The sequence below is a fragment of the Bombus pascuorum genome, chromosome 11 (assembly GCF_905332965.1).
Source record: "Bombus pascuorum chromosome 11, iyBomPasc1.1, whole genome shotgun sequence".
Lineage (NCBI taxonomy): Eukaryota > Metazoa > Arthropoda > Insecta > Hymenoptera > Apidae > Bombus > Bombus pascuorum.
The window spans coordinates 384,412-408,377 of record NC_083498.1 but is presented as its reverse complement, the minus strand read 5'-3'; the positions used below and the strand labels follow the sequence as shown (position 1 = coordinate 408,377).

Sequence of the window (23,966 nt, the reverse complement as noted above, 5' to 3'; positions counted from 1 at the left end):
TAACAATGTTTGTGGTACTAAAACCTGATACTGACTATTCCTTAAAATATATAGTACTATATTTAATACTATTTTATTTTATATTACTATTTAGTTTTATTACAATTGATGTACAATATAAAAGAGGATAATGTAGCTGTGCAATGAAAATTGTATCCTTTTACAATTTAAGTAACTTATATTTCTTGAAATATGATTGTACTTTATCCTTTGGATAAGGTTTTGTTGCCAAACACGTTGGAATATTTTCAGGCTGTTCAATCCAGAGCTTATGATCAATGTTCTCATTTGTCAATGTTAAACATAATTTATTTAAACTGGTCTCATCTGGAATCTAACATTTATATACATATAAATATATCCATGTATGAGTATACTATAAATGTCACCATACTCCTTCGCTGTTTTAAAAACTGTATACACAATAGTTATGCACAATAATACATTCAAATTGACGTTTAATACCTATGATATATATAGTTCCTGGATATACTTACTTCCAAGACAACTTTGTGCATAACATCTAAATTGGCAAGGTAGGCTTGTGTGTAATTGTCATTATAAAAAAGATGAGTAACAGCAGTACACGCATGGCATGCTTGAGCTATAACTGCGCCAATGGGCCACTCCATTGTCTTCAGAAGATCTCCTCGTACCACCACATATTGAACTAGCACACTCATCCTAATAATGCAAAAAATGTTTAATTTAATTTAATTTTAAATTATAGAATATGCAAAGGCTATTGTAAGGCTGATCAAGCTAAATTATTAAACTTTAAACATTCGTTGATGAAACTCTTAATTTTCTATATATTAAATTTAATGTCATTTACAATCCTTACATAGTAAGTGCCAAAAATATATATAATTCATATAAATAAGAAAACAATAGGAAGTACTTTTAAAGTATTTATCTATTGACATTATGTCTGTTTAGTATTGTAATATTCAAAAGTAAGACACAAATATCATTGTAATATTCTTTTGGCATTGTAGTTTAAATCAGATGTATTATTTATATAAATTGTTGTTATTAAAGACAAATTACTCATACGTAAATACTGTGTATAATGTGTTACAACATTCAAAACATAATTCATTTATGTAGAATATAATAACTTTTGTATATTTGACAAATTTTTCTTATCATTGATACAATAGAAATTGCTGCAATCTATCTGTAAGTAAAGATTTAAAAAAACCCCATCATCTCTACTTTTTAAGTTGTAAAAATGAATATTTAAAAAATAAACATTTAATTATATCATAGTCGTGTTAATTACATAGTTGGACGTTCTCACCAATTTGATATTACTTATAGCTGGTTATACTCATTATTTTATACATGACAATAACATGATTAAAGAAAAGAGTTTCTACTTAAAAAGAAGAATTTATATAATATTTAAAATAATGATTATTTATAATTACGAAAAGATTCATCATGTACTATTTTAAAAACTTAAAAATTTCTGTCAGAAAGTTTCGTGCATTACTTTGATTAAGCAACGAAATGCTGGCGGCCGAATTAATATTACTACTAACTAATATTACTATTAAAAACTAACGTCGAATGCAGGTTATATGTATAGATAAAAGTTATTCAAAATGTTGAGTTTTATGACATTTCAAAATCACTAAAATTAGAGAAGACACCTTTCATCGACAACATTACCGGTTTAACTCTAATAGGAGAATCGTAAAATAAAAATGACGAAATTTTCTAGTGTTTTTCCTGAATTGAGGTTAGATTTAAATTTAGTTTTAAAATAAAATTAACAGTACTTATAATTGTTTACGACACATCTTTTGTAATATTTTACTTATTTAAATAGCCTTTTCTAATATATTGAAGTTAGAAAAAATCGAAGATACTGATCAAATTGCTCACTATCACACTTCTAATATCTCATATATTACAAGCGTTAAAATATAACTAGCAATATATTTGAAACAATCACATAAAAATAAAACGTAATATGACAAATAATATGAAACTATACAAAATATTTATTATAAAATCTGAAACATTACAAGGAGATGAAGATATTAAAATAGATACAAATAAAAATAAAATTTATTTAGTGATACTTGATTTATTTATAATTACAAAATCATACTTATACATAAGATCTACTCATGTTAGCTTTGTATTTATAAATATAAAGAGACTAAAATGTTCTCTTTAATGTATTTTCTAAATATTACATGTAAACTCTCTTCAACATGGTTATATATCACATATTTAAAATAAATATATTTACAGCAAAGATCGCTTTTTTCTTTTGTTTAATCATTTCATTCTAATTCTAGGGTTAAATTGTACTTGTAATAATTAAACCATTGATGAAATTTTCTAATATTTTAATTTCTTTATCTTATCATGTTTTACATCACGCATACTTTTTTCTCAACCTAGATTTGCCTAATTTTTTATGACGTATTTGGTTCATGCGAGACATCAACATGTACATAAAGGGTAAAGAGAATATGAGTAAATATATCTTTAAAAATGATGGAAAATGAAATGCAAAATTCCAAGAATTTGGTAAAGAAACAGTAAACTTCTGTGTCTCTTCAAAATATGGGATATTTCTTAATATTATAATCCCCTCACAGAGGAAGCCTAATGGATATAAAGGCATCCATATTGTATATCTTAGCCATGTTAAAAATGAAATCTCTATTTTAAGTAATTGCGTCAAATAATAAGGATACCTAAATACTTCTACTGTACTCCATACAAGGAAAAGATAAAAGACAACTGGTTTCGTTTGCATACGTGGTTCAGCCTCAATCATAATAAATAAAATAAATGCTCTGCCTCCCACTTGTACAAATGTTACAAATGTACTACTTTTAGTGTAACCAAATAATGAATGCATAACTTCTAAAAATTGTATAAGTTGTATAAATTTCATTGCATTCCCAACAGCTACGTAAGTTTCTTTCATAGATGCTACAATTAGAAATTTACTAATTAAAAAAATCAATTTAGGTATTATTATATTTAACTAATTTTAAATATATGATACAGTTACTAACCTGGTCCATCTCGCGAGTACATAATTCCCATTACAGTTAGAATATAGATAAAACCAACAAATTGACAAAGGTTATAAATAATTAGATACACTTTTTTGAAATCTTCTGCGCAATGAATAATTGTAAAATATTATTAGTATTGAAATGTATTTCAATTATTATGTATATTAAAACATTTTTTAATAAAGTATACCTTTTCTATAACCAAACTCTTCTTCATGAAGTTTATCGTACATGTCGGGATAATCACTGCATACATCTCGTCTTTCATCCTCATTATCATCTAAATCTTCGCTTGTCCATTTATCAAAATCGATTTTCAGCCATGATGGCTTTTGTGGTTGACTAGTTAATCGTGGCCACCAAGCAGGACACTTTTTACCCAATGTAAAATCAACTTGTCGAGCTGTTACTTTGTAATTACTTTCCTATAATAATCAATTTTACTTTTATTATTTGTACTTGTATTTGTACTTGTATTATTGTAATATAGAACATGTTATCTTTTTACTAAAAATTAGAGATATACAAATTTTAGAAATGATGATATACCATAAAACAAATGATGTTATAAGTATTTCCATATTATTCTTATATTACATATTAAAAGACAATGCATTATTACATATGATGAATCAAATAAAATATTATAATATTGGATCCACACTGTTGAATTGTGTTGTATGGATTTTACATGGATTGTAGAATATTATACATTATCATTATTCTATTACAAGTAGTTGGAAATCATTATAGATAACTCTGTCACTTTTAGCCCTGCCATCCTAACCCCAAGTTACTCCATAAGATAAAGTAAAATATTATTGCTACAATTATAACAAAAAAAAAAAAAAAAAAAAAAAACAGGGATCTTTTCTAACAACTATACATTTCATATTATTTATTTTGTTATTAAGTTATAATGCGCAAAAAATCTTAGCTTAAGAAATTTAATAAATCTTATTGAAGTATGCTAAAAATAATTTACCTATAGATAACAATGTATTTTACTTATCATTTAAGACCATAAAAAAGATACAAATATAAATTGCAAGCTTACTCACATTTATACATTAAAAACACAAATATGTATCTATGTAATAAATCATAATTATAAAATTTATTTGAACAATATATGTTACCTCAACATTAATAGATGAATGTAAATCCAAGCTAAATCCATATTCATTAAGACCTCTAGCACCTTGTCCATAAACAGTAACCCTTAATTTGTTCTCATTCATGTGAACTTTGACATGCTACAAAACATGATTCGATCTATATAAATTCATAAACAATAAAGTCTATATATAATAGAAGTTACATACCCAAGTATCAGTCAAGTCTACCTTTAATGTAATTTGTTGCTCTGTTTGAGCCCAATATACAAGTGGAGTTAAAATATCTGCCATTTTTCCATTTTATATTTCTATAAATGTTAATTTTATCCGGCTTATTGTTATAATAGATCGATATTGAAAGTACATATTTCGTTCTAAGTTAATAAAAGATGTATCACTTTATTTTTTAAATAATTTTCATTATTATATATATTGTATTTTAACATTGTAAATATAAATTTATCAGTTATTCGATGTAAACACAAAATTTCGTATTCCAACAAACGCCACTGTCAACATTACAGTTAATAATGTCTGACTTATCATTTGACTTCGATTACACGAAAATGTAAGAACTGCACATATCAGCCATTAGCAATTAAGTTCATAATATGATACCAACATATCTACTGTTGAATATGCTACGTAATTTAATAATTAAATAAAATTACAAAACATGAATCTGATAAAAATCACTAAATTTAAAAATATTAGATCTTGAACCACGTGCTTATAACTCTAGTTTATTTTTATAGTTATTAGAAATTTTGTATTTATATATCATATTGTTTATTTCATTAAAATAAAATATGAAGAAGGAAAAGGACAGAGACATGTCTTGTATTTTAAAATCATTCATGTGAAGTATAATTAAGGTGTCAATACTTATTTACAGAAACGCTGATTGGTTAATGTTTATTGTGTTAACAAGTAATAATTTAGAATTATATCAGTGCAAGATATGCGAGGTATTCAATATAAGGCGATGATTATATAGAGGAATTGTATTACCTAAAAGACTAATGATTAGGCACTTTTATACATGGAGACTTGCGCGTCTTGCACTTATACAATATACATATAGGAAGTGTTGTGGGTTCATATATATGTATATAAATATAAATGTGTTGCTGTCGAGTTGACAGTTTAATTAATTAAGTTGAATAAAAACATTGATTTTTTTAAGTGCATATGCTAACTATTGATCACTTCAGATATTACCAAGCTCTTTATTTTTTACTCAAATGTGTGTTTCATAATGATTTGAAAAAAAAAACATTTTCGATTGATCCAGCACTTAGCCATATTCGTATTTTAAGGTTAAAAGGTAATTCAATTACATTTTATGTTATCAGATTGTATTATATTATATCATGTTCGATATTTCATAAAAAAAAATATTGTATTTTGAAAACACATTTTCATAAAATATTCTGTACGTATTTCTTTGAGAAACATTAAAATATGAAATAAATTTCCAGCATTCAAATTATGTTTTCATGGCTTAGTTTCACGTGCGATTTCTGTATAGTAGCATAAATTTTCTCAAATTCAGACAATATAATATGCAGTTTTAAGTGTTATTTAGATAAAACATAAATAATTAGTCCCAATTATTAATTAGAATCTTATACATGTAATAGTAATCGTGTATAAAATGTATAAGATAAAAAATTGGAGGTTAAATTAGCTCGCGAATACATATGTTAGATTGGTGAAATTAAATATTTGAAATATAAATAACAGTGAAAAAATCATAAAATCATTTTTAATATTCAGGATAGATTAATAAATATTTTATTTTATATAGTTATTGAAAATCACACTGCTTTTTAATTACAATTAGAAGTACATTATTAGAAAATATGTAATAATATTTCTATTATAAATTATGTGAGTTTTAAAGTATTTGTTGCACAGTAAGTAAATTTATACATATATATCTATTTATTTTAAATTTAACTTTAATGGAATATTTGTATATGTTATTTTGTATATTGCAGTATATTTATGATTTATGGCACACATTTAAAGACATTAAAATCACCAATGAATTATAGTGAATATTTGTACCTATATTATCATGTAGATTATATAAAAATTAAATATATTAGAAACAACCGTTTGTACTTAAATTGTTCACCAAAGACTTTACTTTCAAACAATTTTTATAATAATTTAAACAATAATTTTGTGTATTTAATAGTTTTATGTATATGCAAATCAATGTACATAAAGTTATATCTGTATTTATATTTAAAATGTTTCAATGTTTGAAAAAGGACAACAAAATCAGATTGTTTAATTGTCCAGTTATAGTTTTATCTGTTAAAATTATGTAATTTTGTTAATCTCTTATGTAAAATTTCTTTTTAAAGTTTTTATTATATAATATGATACAGAGTGTAAAAGTAATTCATATCTTAATTCAATAAATTATATTTGTCATTGTTGTATTTGTATTATTTGGAAATTAATGTTTCTTGTTGGTAATCAGTATTAATAGAAAATAATTATTAGAATATTTTTATTCCTTTATGATTATAACAGTAATTAGTTAATAATACAACTAATGCAGCTTGATGATGACATGATGGAAAATAGATTCAAAGATGAGCACTATTTCGAATGTAGCTGTTACCAGTATTGTACAGAATTTTGAAGACACTATTTTTCATACGGGTAGCAGAAACTCAATGAATTCTACTACAGTGAAGCCAGTTTTACGATTACGATAGCAGAAATCATTTAATGGCTCGTTAAAACACCATCTGCACATTTCAGGGAACAGCGCAAATATGGTATAGAATGTATTCATTCTACAAATAATTGTATGCTGTTTATTATTATACAAATATTAAAACATATCTAGTTACATGTAATTATTGTTTCATAAATTCATTAATATAATACTAGTTACATTAACATTATGTGTCATAAATATTTTAGAAAATCAATGAGAATAAATAACTTAATTAAACTACAATAATAGTAAGAGTAAATAATTTAACACTAATCTACTAGTAATGAGAAATGAAACAGCATGAAAGCAGTGTTCAATTTTATAATATGATAAAGATATTAAATATAATGTCTTTATCAATAAAATAAAGATTTTATATTAAAAACTTTATACATGGCTGCAAACTAATTTAATCTTGTTAATAAGAAGTGTTTGGAATTATCATTTTTGTATATCATTTTTTAATGTCTTAATAATTTAACATTACATTTTTGCGTTACATAAGTATTTTCCTATTTGTAATTTTAAAAAATCTTCATATATAATATATTCCTTTTTTATATTGCATGTGAAACTCATGGTGACTAAATATTTTATTACTGATCATTTTGTATATTACTTATACTTAATTATAACATTAATATTGCTTCAGTGAGTTTTTAATGATTTTATTAATGTTTAATGTCAATATCAGTATGAAGCAATATAATATTTTAGCATATATTATTAAAATTATTATATTACAGTAATCAATGTCATTAATTTAATTTTGTAATATTCCATTCATATTTTTAGATTGAAGTATTGGAAACACAGCAAATTGTTGAACACAGTAGTAACAAATTTGTGATATTTTTTAATTTCTTGCTGCTTTAAATTGTGTGACATATATGACAATATGTGTTACATGACTATAATATTTTATTCATTTCTAATATATTACATATTTCGTAATGCTTTATTTATTAAATAATCAAAAATTTATTTATGATCTGTTTTATTATTTTTGCAGAATAATCAGTTAGGAAGTATCATGTTGGAAAATACCACTGCCATTCGACGTGTAAAGGATTCAGCACCTGTCAATGGTGCTCAACAAAATATAGAAGAGAAAAAACCATCTGCACCATTTTCAGGAGATTTAAATAATTTGGACAATGAATTATATATAGATTCTGAACATTTAACTTTGTGGCAGCATCCAATTACCACATTGAATTATTTTTTCCGAGAACTTTTTAATAATATATTTAGCTTAGGGGGAAAGGCATTGCATTACAAAAAGACAGTATGGAGCATAGTATCAATAATTATATTATTTCTGATATTGAGTAGAATTTCTGGTCCACATCAACAGGTAAGTTCTATAATTAAAGTCGGGAGTATAGTAAATTATTATACAAAAATTTTGCATATTAATCTTCCATCCGTTGTTTTTCATAATATTTAAAGTCATCAAATATTTGTACATTTTCAGATATTGAAAGCAGGGGAGACAAAAATAATTTGGTGGTTATATTGGATAGGTTTAGGTGTTCTTTCCAGTGTAGGTCTTGGTACAGGTTTACACACTTTTGTACTTTATCTAGGACCACATATAGCAGCTGTCACAATGGCTGCATATGAATGTGGCGCTCTCAATTTTCCTGAACCACCATATCCTGATCAAATAATATGCCCAACAACAATTGATCCAATGTGGACAGCAGGAATATTAAATATCATGAGAAAAGTACGCATAGAAGCTATGCTTTGGGGTGCTGGTACTGCACTTGGTGAACTACCACCATATTTTATGGCTAGGGCAGCTAGAACTAGCAGACAAAATAATAGAAATGAAGAATTTGATCAAGAAGATTTAAAAGAATTAGAAGCTTTAGAAGCTTTAGAAAATGGAGAAAATGTTTCATTATTAATTCGACTAAAGCTAACTATGAAACATTTTGTGCAAAAAGCTGGATTCTGGGGAATTCTTGCTTGTGCTTCAGTAAGTTAAATTATTTTCTAAATATTAAAGATTAATTTTATTTATATAGAAATTTAAAAAAGTTTTATTTTTATGTATTTTTAGAAAATATTTTTATATAATCTTTGAATTTGATTAAAATTAAATTAAACATTTACAATATATTTTTTACACAAAAATCATTTTTAGATCCCCAATCCATTGTTTGATCTTGCTGGCTTGACATGTGGTCATTACTTAATTCCATTTTGGACATTTTTTGGAGCTACACTTATAGGAAAGGCGATTATAAAAATGCATATTCAACAACTTGCAGTAATTATAGCTTTCAATGAAGAACTTTTAGATAAATTCATAAAACTGCTAGCAATTGTACCATTTATTGGTTCGAAATTTCAAGAGCCATTGAAAAAGTATCTTATTCAACAGAAAGAAAAATTGCACGATAAAACGTCGATGGTATGATCTTAATTTATTGTGAGCAATGTATGTACACATTTCTAAATATTTCTTTTGTTTTCAGGATGGAGCAACAACAATTTCATGGTTGTTTGATAAATTTGTAATGTTGATGGTATGTTACTTTTTAGTAACAATTATTCATGCGTTAGCAAGGAATTATCATCGTAAACGAACTAAAGAATGTACTGATTAAAATTTATTAAATATAGGATATACAATGTAAACATAAAATCAATTAAACAACTACGTACAGATAAAGTTGCTATTAATGTGCAGTATAATTAAGGTACTAAAAATAATAATAATATTGTGGCCGAATTTTTAAGTGCACAATTTCTCTTTTTCAATATGAATAAATCGTGAAGGATGAAGTATATAAAATTTAATTTTTTTTAATTCTAATTTTCTAGGATGCTTCTAAATGTCAAAAATATTTCCATTTTTGACACACACACACACACACGCGCGCGCGCGTGTATTTAACAGTATACATACACATATGTATGTCCTAGGGGGGATTTTTATACATTATATAGTATAGATTATGGGTATATTAGGTATGATACATATTGTGAGCATTTTACTTTCACTGTTACAGTCATAATATATAATATCAGAACTCTTTCTAGGATTTATGATGTTAATAATATTATACTTAATAATGTAAATGATTTATGATTCTAATGAGTTCGAATATGGTATAAAACTATTTGAGATATGCATTCTTCCTATAAACATACAAATATAATTATTTTAAATATTCATAGTTGACAAATATATTCTTTTATTAGCATCTTTCAGTACTATCTATCATAATTGAGTAGATAAGTGGTATAAATTATTTTCAAGTACCAAAAGAAAGCTTTTTATTATTGGTTTTTTATACTAAAGTTACAAAAAGCTAGTCTTATGATTATCTTTCCAAAGATAAAGTCAGAAACATATACGTATAGTTAATAATACATATGATTGCAGAACAGATCTAAAACGTTCATCTCCATCGGTGGTTTGTGAATAAATGGTAGTGATTTTTCCTGATTTCATAGAAATTACTCAGTTTTTTCGATAGATCCGATATTGATTTATATTTTAACTATATACTCTCATTCACTTTTTATGATATTTTCACTTTTCATTGTAATGCATTTATATTTATGGAATGAATGTAATATTACTTGTAATTTAAAAATATTTTGAGAATAACAAAAATATAAATGAAAGATACAATGTTTTTAGCCTTAGAAGAGTTAAAATTGCTGTTGAAGAAAATTTTTGATTTACATTGAAATTTTTCTATTTGGAAAGTATTGATAAAATAATTTAATTTCCATATCCTACATACTTCATTGATATATTTTTATTATATTTGAATATAACTTGATTTGAATATTATATAGGTTATAGATAATTTTTTATCATTGTATAATCCTTACTACAAGAGTGATTTCAAAATATTTTGAGATATTTTCGGAGATATAAGTACAAATAGTATTTTTGGCTAGTTAGTATTTTTCCATTCATGTGATAAACTAAAAATTTAATGTTATGAGAATCATACCTTTATAAATTAATGAGTGTAGAGTCATACATTTTTATTCTGAATATATATATGTATATGAATAACAGTTTGTAATTTATATTACTACTGTAAGAAGATTATTCAAGGTATTTTTGTGGAGGGGAAACGGAATATTATAAATACAAAAACATATTAAAAATGATTAAAACGTGTTTGTAAATAATAAACGTATAGAAACTAATAAAAAGAACAGGTAATAATATACAAAATTTTCATTAGTAATGAGATACTTTATATAGTATATAGGAAGGAAAAAGCACAGTTATTAAATTCATTTATATGGTAAGTATATGCTAAGGAAAAGTAACATCAATAGTATCCCATCATTACTACTTTTGGAATAAAATTTACAATATATAGGATATATATATATATTCTACATATATAGTGAACATTTTATTGATAAAATAGTTCACACATAATAGACATCTTCTATTATTACTATTAATTATTAGTAATTATTACTATATTTCACTAAATTTTACAATTTGTCTAGCGATACAAGTAATCTGCATGAATATTACTAGCAATTTCTGACTCCCACTTGTCTCCATTATTCAGCAATTTTTCTTTATTATACAATAACTCTTCATGTGTTTCTGTCGAATATTCAAAGTTTGGACCCTAAAAATAATTCATATGGTAAATATAAATCTTATGTAATAGGTATTCCCATATATTTACATAGAATTGTTTACATTTTATGATAGATATTGACATTTAGAAATTAATATATTACTCTTACTATGTCTATTTATTCTCTTTGTCATTAGATTTGGATTACATTAAATTGATACTTAAATTTATATTACACTAAGTAATGGTATGGCTAGATTATTTGAATTTAGACAAAATAGCTCTATTTGAATTTAAACAAGCACTACTATATATACTTATGTATTAATCGTTACCTCCACGATTGCATCCACTGGACAAGCTTCTTGACAGAATCCACAATATATACATTTTGTCATGTCTATGTCATATCTTGTTGTACGGCGAGATCCATCTGCTCTTTCCTCTGCTTCAATAGTGATTGCTTGTGCTGGACAAATTGCTTCACATAATTTGCATGCAATACATCTTTCTTCACCTGAAGGATATCTATTAGAATAAATTTATTATATTTTCTTCAGTAAAAATTTTGTTGATATAAAAAGCTTTATACCAATACCTTCTTAATGCATGTTCACCTCTGAATCTTGGACTTAAGGGACCCTTTTCAAAAGGATAATTTATTGTTGCAGGTTCACTAAAGAAGTGAGAAAGTGTAATTCCAATACCACGTATGATTTCTAGAAGCAATGATCTGTTTGTTGCATTTTCAAGAAACGATGGCTGTTCCGAGTTAATAAAATAATATTTAGTTCGTACAGGTACATTTAAGATTTTTGTGGATGTCTGAAATAATTTTAAACCTGTAAAAAGCATACTTTCATAAAATCAAATGTGTAATTAAGACAAAATAATAATTTTATAGGTTATATGATATTCATATATTACATTTGATAGAAAAAGAATCAATTAAATTGTATTAGGGAACGGAAAGAAGTTTTGTTAAATTTACCTGGTTGTATAGTTTTCAGGAATGTCATGTTGAAATTTTAATAATTGCTTTCACTTTGTGCAATCACTTTTCACTATATATATACTATACAGATACAATCTGGTTCTAGCTATGCGCAAACTAAGAATAATTTTCTTCGCATTGAAGATTGAACTTCATGTATACGTATAAAACTATAGCATATATATATACATATGTATATATATACTATAGTTAGTGCACGGTCGTATAAATATAAGTAACTTTATAATACACAATGGGTATAACTATACCTATTTACAGCAGCTTATATAAGTCTCACATACAAACATTTCCCACATATCAGCGGCATCTAGGTTAGGTAATAATGTTCACCAAAATCTGGTATATTAATTTTCAATACTAAAAACAATTAATTAAAATATTTCTATTGTTTCTTAGAGGAAAAAGTGAACAATACATATCATTTATTGATAGATTTATATAAAATTTATAGGCTTGCCTTAATTGTCAAATATATTGTGTTCCATCTTAGAATTTAAATAGAAACAAAGGAAAAAGTCATGTCGTGATATTACGTTTATTAATTGTTTTCTAAATTTTCTTGCTGTCATAACATATAATCGCCGCTGTGGTTTAACCTGTAATGTTGAATATAGATAATAGCATTGATTATGGTTTCTTATAATGCTACACACAGTAATTTAATAACAGATTTGTTTTATCTTAGTCCGGACAGTTCTTTTAAGTAAAATGTGTAATACATATTCATTATATGTATTAAGAGGCTTAGATAAAGTATTATTTAAATATTATATAATAGTATAATATCATCCTAATTTATTAGGTTAGGTAGTGATAAAAATGAAATTATGAAAAAGTTATGAAAACAAGATTAAAAAGTAACCAAAATGGCCGAATTGGTAACTAATTTAAAAATAGTGAGAGATAAAATTATTGCTGCTTCTGCTAGAAGGCTACCCGTATGTTATAAATATTATATAAATTTATATAATGATAATTATTTTGGAATTATGTAAATGGATTAAATAAAAATATAAACATAAAACGCTAGAGACATGTTTTAATAGTAATAATTTGTATATTTAACCTCCTTTTCACAGGAATACAAGTATTTTGAGCCACGTTTAGTAGCTGTGAGTAAATTCAAACCAGTTGAATTAATTGTGGATGCGTATAAAGCTGGTCAAAGACATTTTGGAGAAAATTATGTCAATGAATTAGTTGAAAAAGGAAATCATTCAAATATTTTAGAAACATGTACAGATATACGTTGGCATTTTATTGGCCATCTTCAACGTAATAAAATAAACAAATTATTAACTACTCCAAATTTGTATATTATTGAAACAGTAGATAACGAAAAACTTGCATCAGCATTAAATACTTCTTGGTCTAAAATTAGAGTACATGAAAATTTGAAATTAAAAGTAATGGTACAGGTGAATACTAGCAACGAACAAGGTATTATTATATTGTAATTCTAATAATTGGTTACGATTATTGTTTAAATTTCTATATGAAAATATTATGAACAAAAATATTGCATGTTTTATTACATTCAATTTTCCTAACATAATATTTATGATCTTATAAATATGACATTCATGCAAAATTTTTGTTTCATCTTCAAATAAGTAAGTTCTAATAAATGTAAGCTATGTCTTGGCTTCTAGTTATTAAAATCATTCCGATTTTATAATTTAATAAGTTAAATATATTATAAATTTACATTTTCAGAAAAGAGTGGTTGTAAAATCACAGATGTTTGTACTCTTGTTCAGCATATTATTGATAACTGTCCAAGTTTAGAATTTATAGGTCTTATGACAATAGGCATGTTTGGACATGATCTCCCTAAAGGACCAAATCCCGATTTTTTGTGTCTGAAAGAATGTAGAGAAAAAGTTTCAAAAGAATTGGGTATTGAGTTAAATAAGATAGAGTTATCAATGGGAATGTCAAATGATTATGAACATGCGGTAATTTTATTAGAAATTGTTATACTTCCTTAGAAATGTCAGACATGTATTAAAATATGATATTATCTTTATGCAGGTAGAGTTGGGAAGTACTAATATTAGAGTTGGTACTGCTATATTTGGGGAAAGGGCAAAAAAGGATACCTAATGAAATACATATTTTATGTATAATATTTGTATAAATATATTGTATAATATCGTTATAAGTATAATTTATGATATGTAGGTTGGTTGGTCTCTACAATAATATACTACTGTTGTAGGAAACATTTTGGAAAAATTTTAATAATTTCAAGTGATAAAATTAGATAAAATACTTTTCATATATGTATCGATAGATAGATAAAATATGTGTAAAGAGTTGAACGATATCGTAAAGTTCTTAAATGATTATTTCTCTTCTTAAATGGATAAATACAGAGTGATTGTAAAGTCTCAATTTATTTCTAAGGAAGGCTTACTTTATTACATTTTACTTTCTACAATTTTATTAAATTTAACAAATAACATGTCAATATATTAATAGTGGCATAGATTACTCCTTTTTTGCATTATCGGCCAATCTTTTCATTATTTCTAATCCTTCGCCATTGGCTTTACGATAACCTGGCGCGGATGATTTTATTCTATCCATCCATTTAGCAACATTCACGTATTTCTCCACCTCGAAACCGAAAACCTACGATCAGTAAACATCATTTAAATCTCCAATTAACGTTTCCTTTTTCTCACGATGTATGCATACCTCCGATGTTGATACAGTGGCTGCCAATGCGAGATCGGCGATGGTCAAATTGCGTCCAGCGACGTAATCTTGTCCATTTAGAAATTTATCGAGGACATCAAACGCACCTTCGAGTACCTTGTAATATTCTGGATTGTAATTTGCCCCTCTAAACACAACTGGATACTGTAACAAGTTTGTTCAGTTTAGAATAAGTGGTTTAATTTTGAATAACTTACATAATAATTTTTCATGCCCCTGTACAAGGTACCAATATCAAAATGTAATCGATGATTAACCAAGGCTCGACCAGCCGGTGTTTGCGGATTTAGACGAATGTTTTTACCATATTGATCAACTAAATATGACATGATGGCTCGACTGCAATCGTTTATTGAAAGAGATTAAAGGATGATAAGAAACGAAAATGATACACATTGCATATTAATTACAAACCTCTCAGATAGTTTATAATCTCCGTCTACAAGAAACGGGACAGTTTTCTGTGGATTCAGCTATAATAGGAATATAATCGCCATATGTTATTTATTGTAAAATTTCATTTTAACACATACTGTGTAGGTATCGAATAAAACGAATAGCGAAATATCGAAAAACGAAATAAAACAGAATAAACGCGGTCCTCTAATTAATTATTGCGTTCTATTAATTACTTTCAGTTAACTGTTGCGAATGCTGTATAATCGAGGAAGCGTATAATAATGTTTCGTTGACCGTACATTATTAATTTAATAGGTCCATGTAATATATTGTATCGATAATAATACTATTTCAATTGACATTATTACGTAAATGACTTTTGATACTTATTTAAGATTTTTAACCTTTTGCGGTTTTATGTTGACCACATTCGACATACTATCTCAATCGATTGCCAATTTAACGTATAAAACGTATTTCTTTATGTTATGGATTAATTCCATGGAAATATACCAATATAGATATGTTATTTGCTACGAAAATATGAAAATTTATCTAAATTATGAACAGTACATTTCCGAGAGTGAATTAGAAGAGACGAAATGTTAAATGTTGCTTGGGTTACAAACAATTAAAGATATCGTCTTTTTAATATTATTGGTAATATCATAGCAGTTAATACGTTAATATTTCCTATATTGATCATAATTTAATAATATGCAATATAGTAAACTTCGTAAAGAATAGATAACAAAAGATATATCTAAGCACGCTGACCTGTTCAAATTCTGGCTTTAGATGTTCGCCTTCAAATAAATTGATTTCTATTAAATTTAAAGTAATACCAATGGCCTCGGCAGTCAAAAGAACCGCTCTGCAGGGTGAACTCATTGGCGTGTAATACAGATCCACTGACATGATTGCTTGTTAACTAAAAGAATATATTTCAGTATCAGTTACAATGTAATTAAAATTCATGATGGTAGTACTCAGTATGACCGAAACTAATATAATTTCTCGCAAAGGATAGATAAAAATCATTAATAATAATTAACTGGTTGAACATTTTAAACACAGGTGTAGCCTGTGACGTACCGCTCAATGCAATTAAACATTTGCTGCGTATCGCATGCTAGTGAAGTATCGTTTCAACGTTATCGAAAAAATATTTCGTTGCAACTTTAAAACTTTCGAGACCGTCAGTGAAAAGTATTGAAATATTCCATTACACGCCCCTTTTTTCAGCGGCGCCGGTTTCGTTCACAACGATTTTCGATAGAATCAATATCACTAACTAAATCAATATACACACATACGAAAGTTACAGAACTATCCTGTGTACCTTACTTCGTATTTAATGCGTCCTATGGCATATTCTTTTCGTCATTGTTCAACAATGCCAAGAGTTATTGTGCGATTTTGCAATGTTTGCACCATGAATATTCGGTTTTAGTCCAAGTCCAATAAAGATCGAGAATTTGCATCGAAAAAAGGTATAAAAGAGAAACAAAACAGAGAAGGGCGATAAAAAATTGGAAAGAGGAAAGAATTCGTTTGCTCTTACGACGAATGGAACGAGCGATGGTGAGATTGCCGAACTGAAATTCGATGGGTACCGTTTTTAAAGCGCAATACGCGCGAAAGCGCGCGGCAAGTAAGGGTTTCATCTCTTGGCCGATTCAAGCGTATTGCCACAGTTTTGTTTTCAATCGATGTAATCGATAGAGAACTATTTTTCATACGACGAAGCTATATATACGTGATATGGAACTACATGTGCAGCGAAATACTGCTACGTGCGTGCGCCATTAACAAGCAATCGATACACGCGAAACAGTTTAAGCGTACGTACAAACAACGTAAAGAAGGCGATTTAATGAACTGTCTAACAACGAGAATTGAGTATATGTATACGATGAATTCAAAATCATACTTCTTACTTGTACAGAGCTTCTTAATTTATAAATAAATCTAATAAATAAAAAAATTGTAATTTATTAATAAATCTTGGTGCCCCTTATAATCAGTATACGAAGCAGTGAACACGATCACGAACATGCAAAGAAATAATTGCTACCTTTTCGTAATAGTAATAATTTTACAACTGGCGTGTGGTATCAAATTCCTTTTTAATAATTATTATCACTGTCTTGAGAAATATCAGTGCGATCGTTCCTTGTGAACGATAGCAAAGGTATGAATATGCTTTATCTTATTTTTACAAGTGAATTGATCGTGAGTACAGCTTGTGCGCTGACTCATTCGATGTACGTATACATATAATAATATATGTATGTACAATGGCTATAGAAAGTATCTGCACACCAAAAGTATTTGTTAAAGGGACAAAAGTGTACAGAATATGTTTAATATGTAAAAATATATAAAATATCGGAAATACGCAAAGTAAAGTACTCGTTATAATCTTTAATAAACAAAACGAATCTCTACTTAAGTTCTATTTCTTTACTTGTGTTCGTAAAAATATAAATTTGTATAAAAATCCGTGGTTCAGTTATAATTAATGCGGATTCAATCACTGCGTGATAAATACATATTTAAATAAAAAGTCCTGTTTTGCGGCCAAGTTTTAGGACAAAAATACAACACAAACAAGAATACACAAAAGCCTCGCTCCCCTGCGACCTAAATCCAAAAAACAAAAATAAATACAAAAACCGAAAAACCACGACACATAATATAGCATGACTACGTCGTACCGACGCGTATCGATACTTTTGTCTAACACACTATACTCAAATTCATTGTTTATTGTGAATCTCAAAAATGTATAAAAAAAAAAAAAAAAAAATCTTGGCAAAATAAACGATTTAAAAAGAAACATATTTAAATAAAGTGTTTTAACTTAGAAGTAATCACAAATGATCACACCTCTATATAAATATCATTTCCTTCTAAAACTATTAAAAGTATTTATTCTCGTTTAGCGATATTTTATTCATTAGGGGATGTTTTACGATAGGATTCAAAGTTTCCTCGTAGAAACGAAAAGACCTTTTCCGTTTAATTATAGCAAAAAGAAAAGCAACTATCGATGAAAGTGTTTTACCGACCATTGTAGTGTAATTAAAACGTACGTGAAACCGAGGTCGAGGATAATTAGCAAATGAACATCGAATCAAAAGGATGGTCACTGCTGAAGTAAATTGGTCGCTCTGCGAACAGCAAGTGGCTACTATAATTACAAGGTTCATTAATACGTATTTGATGCTGATTCCACTATTTACTGCATCGTGCGTGGTAATGGTAATTTTACCTTAAATGAGTTCGAAACAGCTTTTTTTACCGTATGTGAACGTCAAACTGACAACTATTGCAACGTGTTTTTAGTATATCATAGAATCTCTCAAAATTTGCGATATATTTTTTATTTAATTTTTCATGTAAAATTATTTCTTTCGTTCGTTTCGATATTAAAACGTCATCGCAGGAGACAGTCAAATTAAACAGAATTAGATACGTAACAACGTTGCCGGTTAGCTCAATTTGTATGAAAACTAAAATGAAACTATGTAAAATTCAGTATACACATATGGCGATATTAATATACAATGTATTAATATTTTTGGAGCTTAATGTTTGCCAATTTTTAGAATTTCAGGGGAAACATAAATTCGATAGTGTATACGCGTCGATGTACTGCTATAACGACTTCACTGTAGCATTTACGAGCATTCTGAGCCGGATCTACACTTGACGAACAACGTGGACAAGCATGAACGAACATGGACGAACAAATGTGGATAATATTGCGAGCATGAACGAGTGTGAACGAGCATTAACGAATTCAATCTCTCGCTTGTAAATACTCGCTTGTAAAATATTCATTTGTGAAATAATATTCATTAAAACAATGCTTATTCACTTATACTTTCCGTGTGTAACACGTTGACTGCTGATGATGCCATGCTGGTGTCATTGGTTGATTTCTTTCGACGATGAATGAGTAACGTCACGTACAAATTGTTTTCGAATGGTATCGAGGAAATGGATGAGTTTTAAGAAAAATTTCAATCGTAATGAAAGGCTGCGTGACTTTGGCCCAACATTCTTATTTATGTTTACGATAATTACCGATCTGACAATTACATTAGTTGGGCGAACGATGATATCGTGTGAAGCGCTTCTAAAAATTGAGCGATGTTGGAGTTGACGGAATCGATAATATCGAGACATTTTTGGACGGTATTAATAATAATAAATATATTCTTTGCAAAATATAAAACAATAACAATATGTAAAAGACAATTATATGTGTATCATCGAGACTGTCTATAATTATACGTAAGCAGAATTCTTCTCTGTAAAAGGGAATGATAAAAAATTTATTCATATAGAATTCACATAAAAGAAATCATGGTTTCGAATATTGTTATTGTGTTTCACTTTTCACTTTTTCAAGCTTTCTACCAAAGCTTTGAATGCCTTTACGCCTGCGTTGTTGTACTCTTCATATTTTGGAGCTTCCGACTTGATCTTTGCAAACCATCTGGTCACATTCTTATATTTGCTGAGGTCGTAGTCCATGGCCTGTTGTTAAAACGATGTAACGAATAAATATAAAAGAATTCTCTAAAACTCTCTTTTATGACTTTTTTTCTGAGTCTTTTGACAGTGGCGTTACTGCTTATCAATGTAACATATTGATGAAGTAAATATATTATAAATGTTCAATAATAAAGTAGTTTATTACGTTGGGAAAGTAGGAATTATTTAAAGAAATTAGGTTGTAATTACTTTGCAAATATAAATTTGATTCTTTGTTTTTTTTTTTTTTTTATAAGATAATATTTTCAAAGAAATTACCTCTAGTGTGGATATGGTGGACACAATGGCCAGGTCAGCAAGAGTCATGTTCTTTCCTGCCACATAGTCTTGTCCTTCGAGGAATGTATTAAGGAAAGACATGGCTGTGCCAATAGCTTCATATTTCGCTTGATCTTTAGGGGCATTAGCGAAAATTATAGGATACTAAAGAAAAATTTTAAAATCGTTAATTAATTTTATTCGCTTCATGCACATTTTAAAATAAAAGATTAAACAGCGGTTTTAAATGATTCGACAAGAAAATCACGTATATATCACCTAAATTGTCTACTTTTATAAAAATAAAAGAAATTAATTAAGAATACTACGCATAATGAAATATGTAAGAATCTATCAAGTTAGTTTTTTATTTTAAAAAATCTAGGAATGTTATGTAATATAGAAATTCCTTTCAATACGCCATAAAAAGTTACTAAATGGCTTTAAACTTACGTAATAGTCCGCGAAAGCTTTATACAAGTTGCATGCGTCGAAATACAATCTTTGATCAACGACCGCACGTTTCTTCGGATCCTTTGGATATAATGAGTCATTCTTACCATATTGATTTGCCAGGTATGCCATAATAGCCCGACTGAAAGAAAAAGAATGTACATAACGCCTATACGTTTTTATTCCTGATCTTGTTAATCATTATCATTGCTCGTTCATATTGGAGTACGAGTACTCCATACATGAAAATTGTAACACAGATTTATAAGACAGAAAGCGCAAATCTACTGAAAGGAAAGATTGCAACAGAATTAGAAAATAGTGTTAGAGTGATAATAGGATTCTATTTCTTGTGTTGTTAGTTAATGAAATGTTAGTGAAATATAATAGAAATGTTAGTTAATGATCAATTTATTAAATTCCTGCTAGTCTGTTGTCTGAATTATTTTCGCGCGATCATACGCGCTGTAATCGTATGGGTATTTAGGTGCAGATATACTTATATAGCATAGAAACAGTGGATCATCGTATTGAGAGAAAAAAAAACAAGATTTTTTGAAATTAAAAAAGTATTCATAATATAACATATAAATCAATTTCACCTTTCCCACAAGTAGAAGCCATTATCATCGATTGTAGGTATCGTGTGCTGTGGGTTCATCTGTACATAAGGAGACATCAAATATATTACCAAAAATATTAAAAGTAAATATAAATATAGTAAAATATTCAAGTATTTGACACAAGACATTAATTTCTTGCTTTAATAGAACTCAATACAAGCGTAATAGAATTATGTTTAGCTTATATTAATTACTCGTACCTTCAAATATTCTGGTTTTAAGTTATCTCCCTTCATTAAAGCAACTTCCTTAAAATTCATTTCGATACCAAGCGCGGCAGCTGTCAATGCAACGGCACGGCACGGAGAGCTTCCAGGAAGTTGATAAAAATCAATTGGCATTTTGATTTCTGTAACGGTATGTGATGCGTCATTTAAGAAACTTGTTGACTTCGATTCGGATTGATGTATGGAATTAGAAATAAAAATAAAATTTGGACTGGTTATTACTTAAACAATTATAAAATTATATTATAATATTAAAATTAGAAATAAATTTATTTATTTATTGTGAAATGATTATGCGTTAATTTAAATAATGAAATATGTGATCGTTTCAACTATTCAACAGACGTACATTAGAAGAAAAGTTTTAACGATACTTGTAGATATAGTGAATATAGATATAGTATGCAGTGAACGTGAATCATATGAAAAAACGTTTTAGAAAAATATCGTGCGACATCGTGGACGATATAGTATACTCTTATGTACTTGACCTTACGGTAACCTTGACACCTCTTTGTGCTGCACATCGGATTTTAAAGTTCGTATCTCGATAACGGATGGCGCGAACGATACGGGTTTATGGTATTTTGAAAACGTTTGCTACAAACGTCAGCTACAAGAATATGTAATAAAAGATGCAAGTATCCGTGTAAAAATTGTAATGCCACTCTCAAGGTTACCGCAGGATTAATTACACAGGAGTATAGTATGTCCCTTTCACGCTGTGCAATTTTTTTCTAAAGTATTTTTTTGTATCATCATGTTTTTTGAGATATCCCAGAGTTTGAGATAAATTGGACATGTTGTATATTGTACATAGATAAAAAATTATATGTTTATGCGTGCATATGTATATGCGTATGTAACAGCGAGTATACGTGTACCACGTATTTGTGCACATTACAATGGCATGACTCAGTATCGAGATCGTAACGATTAAGAGAAGGAATGCTGATCTGTTGTTTTTCACACAACTCGATGCAATCTCAAAGTTAAACACCGTATTGGCCGAAAATGGTGGAGGTTATACCGAGATTAATAATTCCTTTGTTCCTGTACCGTCCCACGAGATTTCTTTCTATCTGCGTGTCACGCATGATAGTTATTTAGGTCAACGGAAATACTAAATAACTTTCCATCATGCAATAGCCGGTTCATCGCGTCTTCAATGAACTTTTTGCTGCTATACGCTTGTTAATATAAAAAAGTTTAGTAACTATATCACTTTATATTTATTCAATATAGTCGCAAGTAATTTTTATATCGATGTTTATTCAGATGTGCCAGTACTTTCCAAAGAATCTATACCTTTATGTAACTACAAAGTTACGTTTGCTATATATATATAATATAATATATATAAATTAGTATAGAGAAATATACTAATATAATTTGAAAAATGTAATACGTTGGTTTAACACGTTTAGTACGTTACATTTAAATACATTTGAATACATTTCAATACATCAGATCTATTAACTTAGAAATAGCCAAGCGTATATAATGACATGCCTGTCGCATTAAACAAGTTGCGTTATATAGAATACAAACAACTTTTTATCGCTACAACGTTAAATATTTTCCTTGTATTATTCGTTCACAGCTTTAAAGAATTACAGGCGCATCTGAAGTAAACACTTCTTGTCTGGTTATCTCCACCATGTATCGACTCGATAATCGTGTTGCAAAAGAACATATTGAATTTCACTCTCAAACAATAGTTATATAATAATGAGATACGGATTCTACTTTATTCAGCAAAAACACAATTGACGATTAAAATCAACGTTAAATCAAAAACTGAAAGCACAGTCCATGAAACTTCGTACCGGTTATAGTCGGATCTTCAGACGACGAAAACAAGGATGATATGTGGTAGATAAACGAAGACGCGTAAAGTAAATTCAAATACGAGTTCTCCAATGGTATACTGCCAGATAATTGTGAACTATCTAAAGGAGTTAGCTCTCCAGTCTCTTTATAAATGCCAGCGTATCTACCGTATGTCCTCCTTTTCAAGTAACGAATAAGAGAGCACTGCGCAGGCTCAACCGGTTTCAACTTGCTACGAGTATGGTGGTATCACCTCCTTTGCTTTTCCTCTTCGATATTTTTCGGACTTTCAGCTTGTTAGATTTTGTTAGAATTTAGTATGTACCCGATAGACCGAAATAAACGGTACATTATTAGAAGCTGTTCGAAGC

At 27.9% G+C, this 23,966-nt stretch overlaps 6 protein-coding genes across 11 annotated transcripts; 2 read left to right on the top strand and 4 right to left on the bottom strand.

Moving 5' to 3' along the window:
* Nucleotides 1–57: 57 nt before the first annotated feature.
* LOC132911714 (putative peptidyl-tRNA hydrolase PTRHD1) lies at nucleotides 58–1,784 on the bottom strand. Of its 3 annotated transcripts, none has more exons than XM_060968575.1 (3): nucleotides 1,499–1,784; nucleotides 498–684; nucleotides 58–334 (listed from the first exon to the last, which is right to left on the bottom strand). In XM_060968575.1, the coding sequence occupies exons 2-3, from the start codon at nucleotides 681–683 to the stop codon at nucleotides 161–163; spliced, it is 360 nt and encodes a 119-aa protein (XP_060824558.1). In that variant the 5' UTR covers nucleotide 684; nucleotides 1,499–1,784; the 3' UTR covers nucleotides 58–160. The 3 variants fall into 3 exon arrangements, with proteins under 3 accessions (XP_060824558.1, XP_060824559.1, XP_060824560.1); XM_060968576.1 differs by having other exon boundaries at nucleotides 1,678–1,768; XM_060968577.1 differs by lacking the exon at nucleotides 1,499–1,784 and adding an exon at nucleotides 1,304–1,464.
* Nucleotides 1,785–2,349: 565 nt separating this feature from the next.
* Nucleotides 2,350–5,267, bottom strand: LOC132911694 (very-long-chain (3R)-3-hydroxyacyl-CoA dehydratase). 2 transcript variants are annotated; one of them, XM_060968538.1, is made up of 6 exons: nucleotides 5,180–5,267; nucleotides 4,376–4,476; nucleotides 4,190–4,306; nucleotides 3,241–3,475; nucleotides 3,048–3,152; nucleotides 2,350–2,961 (listed from the first exon to the last, which is right to left on the bottom strand). In XM_060968538.1, exons 2-6 carry the CDS (start codon nucleotides 4,457–4,459, stop codon nucleotides 2,396–2,398), a joined length of 1,107 nt encoding a protein of 368 aa, XP_060824521.1. In that variant the 5' UTR covers nucleotides 4,460–4,476; nucleotides 5,180–5,267; the 3' UTR covers nucleotides 2,350–2,395. The 2 variants fall into 2 exon arrangements, with proteins under 2 accessions (XP_060824521.1, XP_060824522.1); XM_060968539.1 differs by having other exon boundaries at nucleotides 4,397–4,476.
* LOC132911692 (vacuole membrane protein 1-like) lies at nucleotides 4,982–9,720 on the top strand. Of its 2 annotated transcripts, XM_060968535.1 has the most exons (6): nucleotides 4,982–5,495; nucleotides 6,747–6,969; nucleotides 7,924–8,268; nucleotides 8,389–8,898; nucleotides 9,067–9,336; nucleotides 9,401–9,720. In XM_060968535.1, the coding sequence occupies exons 2-6, from the start codon at nucleotides 6,967–6,969 to the stop codon at nucleotides 9,530–9,532; spliced, it is 1,260 nt and encodes a 419-aa protein (XP_060824518.1). In that variant the 5' UTR covers nucleotides 4,982–5,495; nucleotides 6,747–6,966; the 3' UTR covers nucleotides 9,533–9,720. The 2 variants fall into 2 exon arrangements, with proteins under 2 accessions (XP_060824518.1, XP_060824519.1); XM_060968536.1 differs by lacking the exon at nucleotides 6,747–6,969 and having other exon boundaries at nucleotides 4,983–5,495.
* Nucleotides 9,721–11,298: 1,578 nt separating this feature from the next.
* Nucleotides 11,299–12,643, bottom strand: LOC132911709 (NADH-ubiquinone oxidoreductase subunit 8). Its single transcript, XM_060968564.1, has 4 exons — nucleotides 12,486–12,643; nucleotides 12,093–12,336; nucleotides 11,830–12,022; nucleotides 11,299–11,542 (listed from the first exon to the last, which is right to left on the bottom strand). Exons 1-4 carry the CDS (start codon nucleotides 12,511–12,513, stop codon nucleotides 11,411–11,413), a joined length of 597 nt encoding a protein of 198 aa, XP_060824547.1. The 5' UTR covers nucleotides 12,514–12,643; the 3' UTR covers nucleotides 11,299–11,410.
* A 359-nt stretch (nucleotides 12,644–13,002) lies between these two features.
* Nucleotides 13,003–14,895, top strand: LOC132911704 (pyridoxal phosphate homeostasis protein). 2 transcript variants are annotated; one of them, XM_060968555.1, is made up of 4 exons: nucleotides 13,003–13,447; nucleotides 13,589–13,949; nucleotides 14,226–14,467; nucleotides 14,548–14,895. In XM_060968555.1, exons 1-4 carry the CDS (start codon nucleotides 13,376–13,378, stop codon nucleotides 14,647–14,649), a joined length of 777 nt encoding a protein of 258 aa, XP_060824538.1. In that variant the 5' UTR covers nucleotides 13,003–13,375; the 3' UTR covers nucleotides 14,650–14,895. The 2 variants fall into 2 exon arrangements, with proteins under 2 accessions (XP_060824538.1, XP_060824539.1); XM_060968556.1 differs by having other exon boundaries at nucleotides 13,016–13,447; nucleotides 14,544–14,895.
* An 11-nt stretch (nucleotides 14,896–14,906) lies between these two features.
* Nucleotides 14,907–23,751, bottom strand: LOC132912053 (uncharacterized). The gene is made up of 11 exons (XM_060969162.1): nucleotides 23,592–23,751; nucleotides 21,736–21,884; nucleotides 21,515–21,573; nucleotides 20,913–21,054; nucleotides 20,460–20,624; nucleotides 20,046–20,183; nucleotides 16,410–16,559; nucleotides 15,648–15,706; nucleotides 15,431–15,572; nucleotides 15,213–15,377; nucleotides 14,907–15,146 (listed from the first exon to the last, which is right to left on the bottom strand). The coding sequence occupies exons 2-11, from the start codon at nucleotides 21,874–21,876 to the stop codon at nucleotides 15,003–15,005; spliced, it is 1,305 nt and encodes a 434-aa protein (XP_060825145.1). The 5' UTR covers nucleotides 21,877–21,884; nucleotides 23,592–23,751; the 3' UTR covers nucleotides 14,907–15,002.
* Nucleotides 23,752–23,966: the final 215 nt, after the last annotated feature.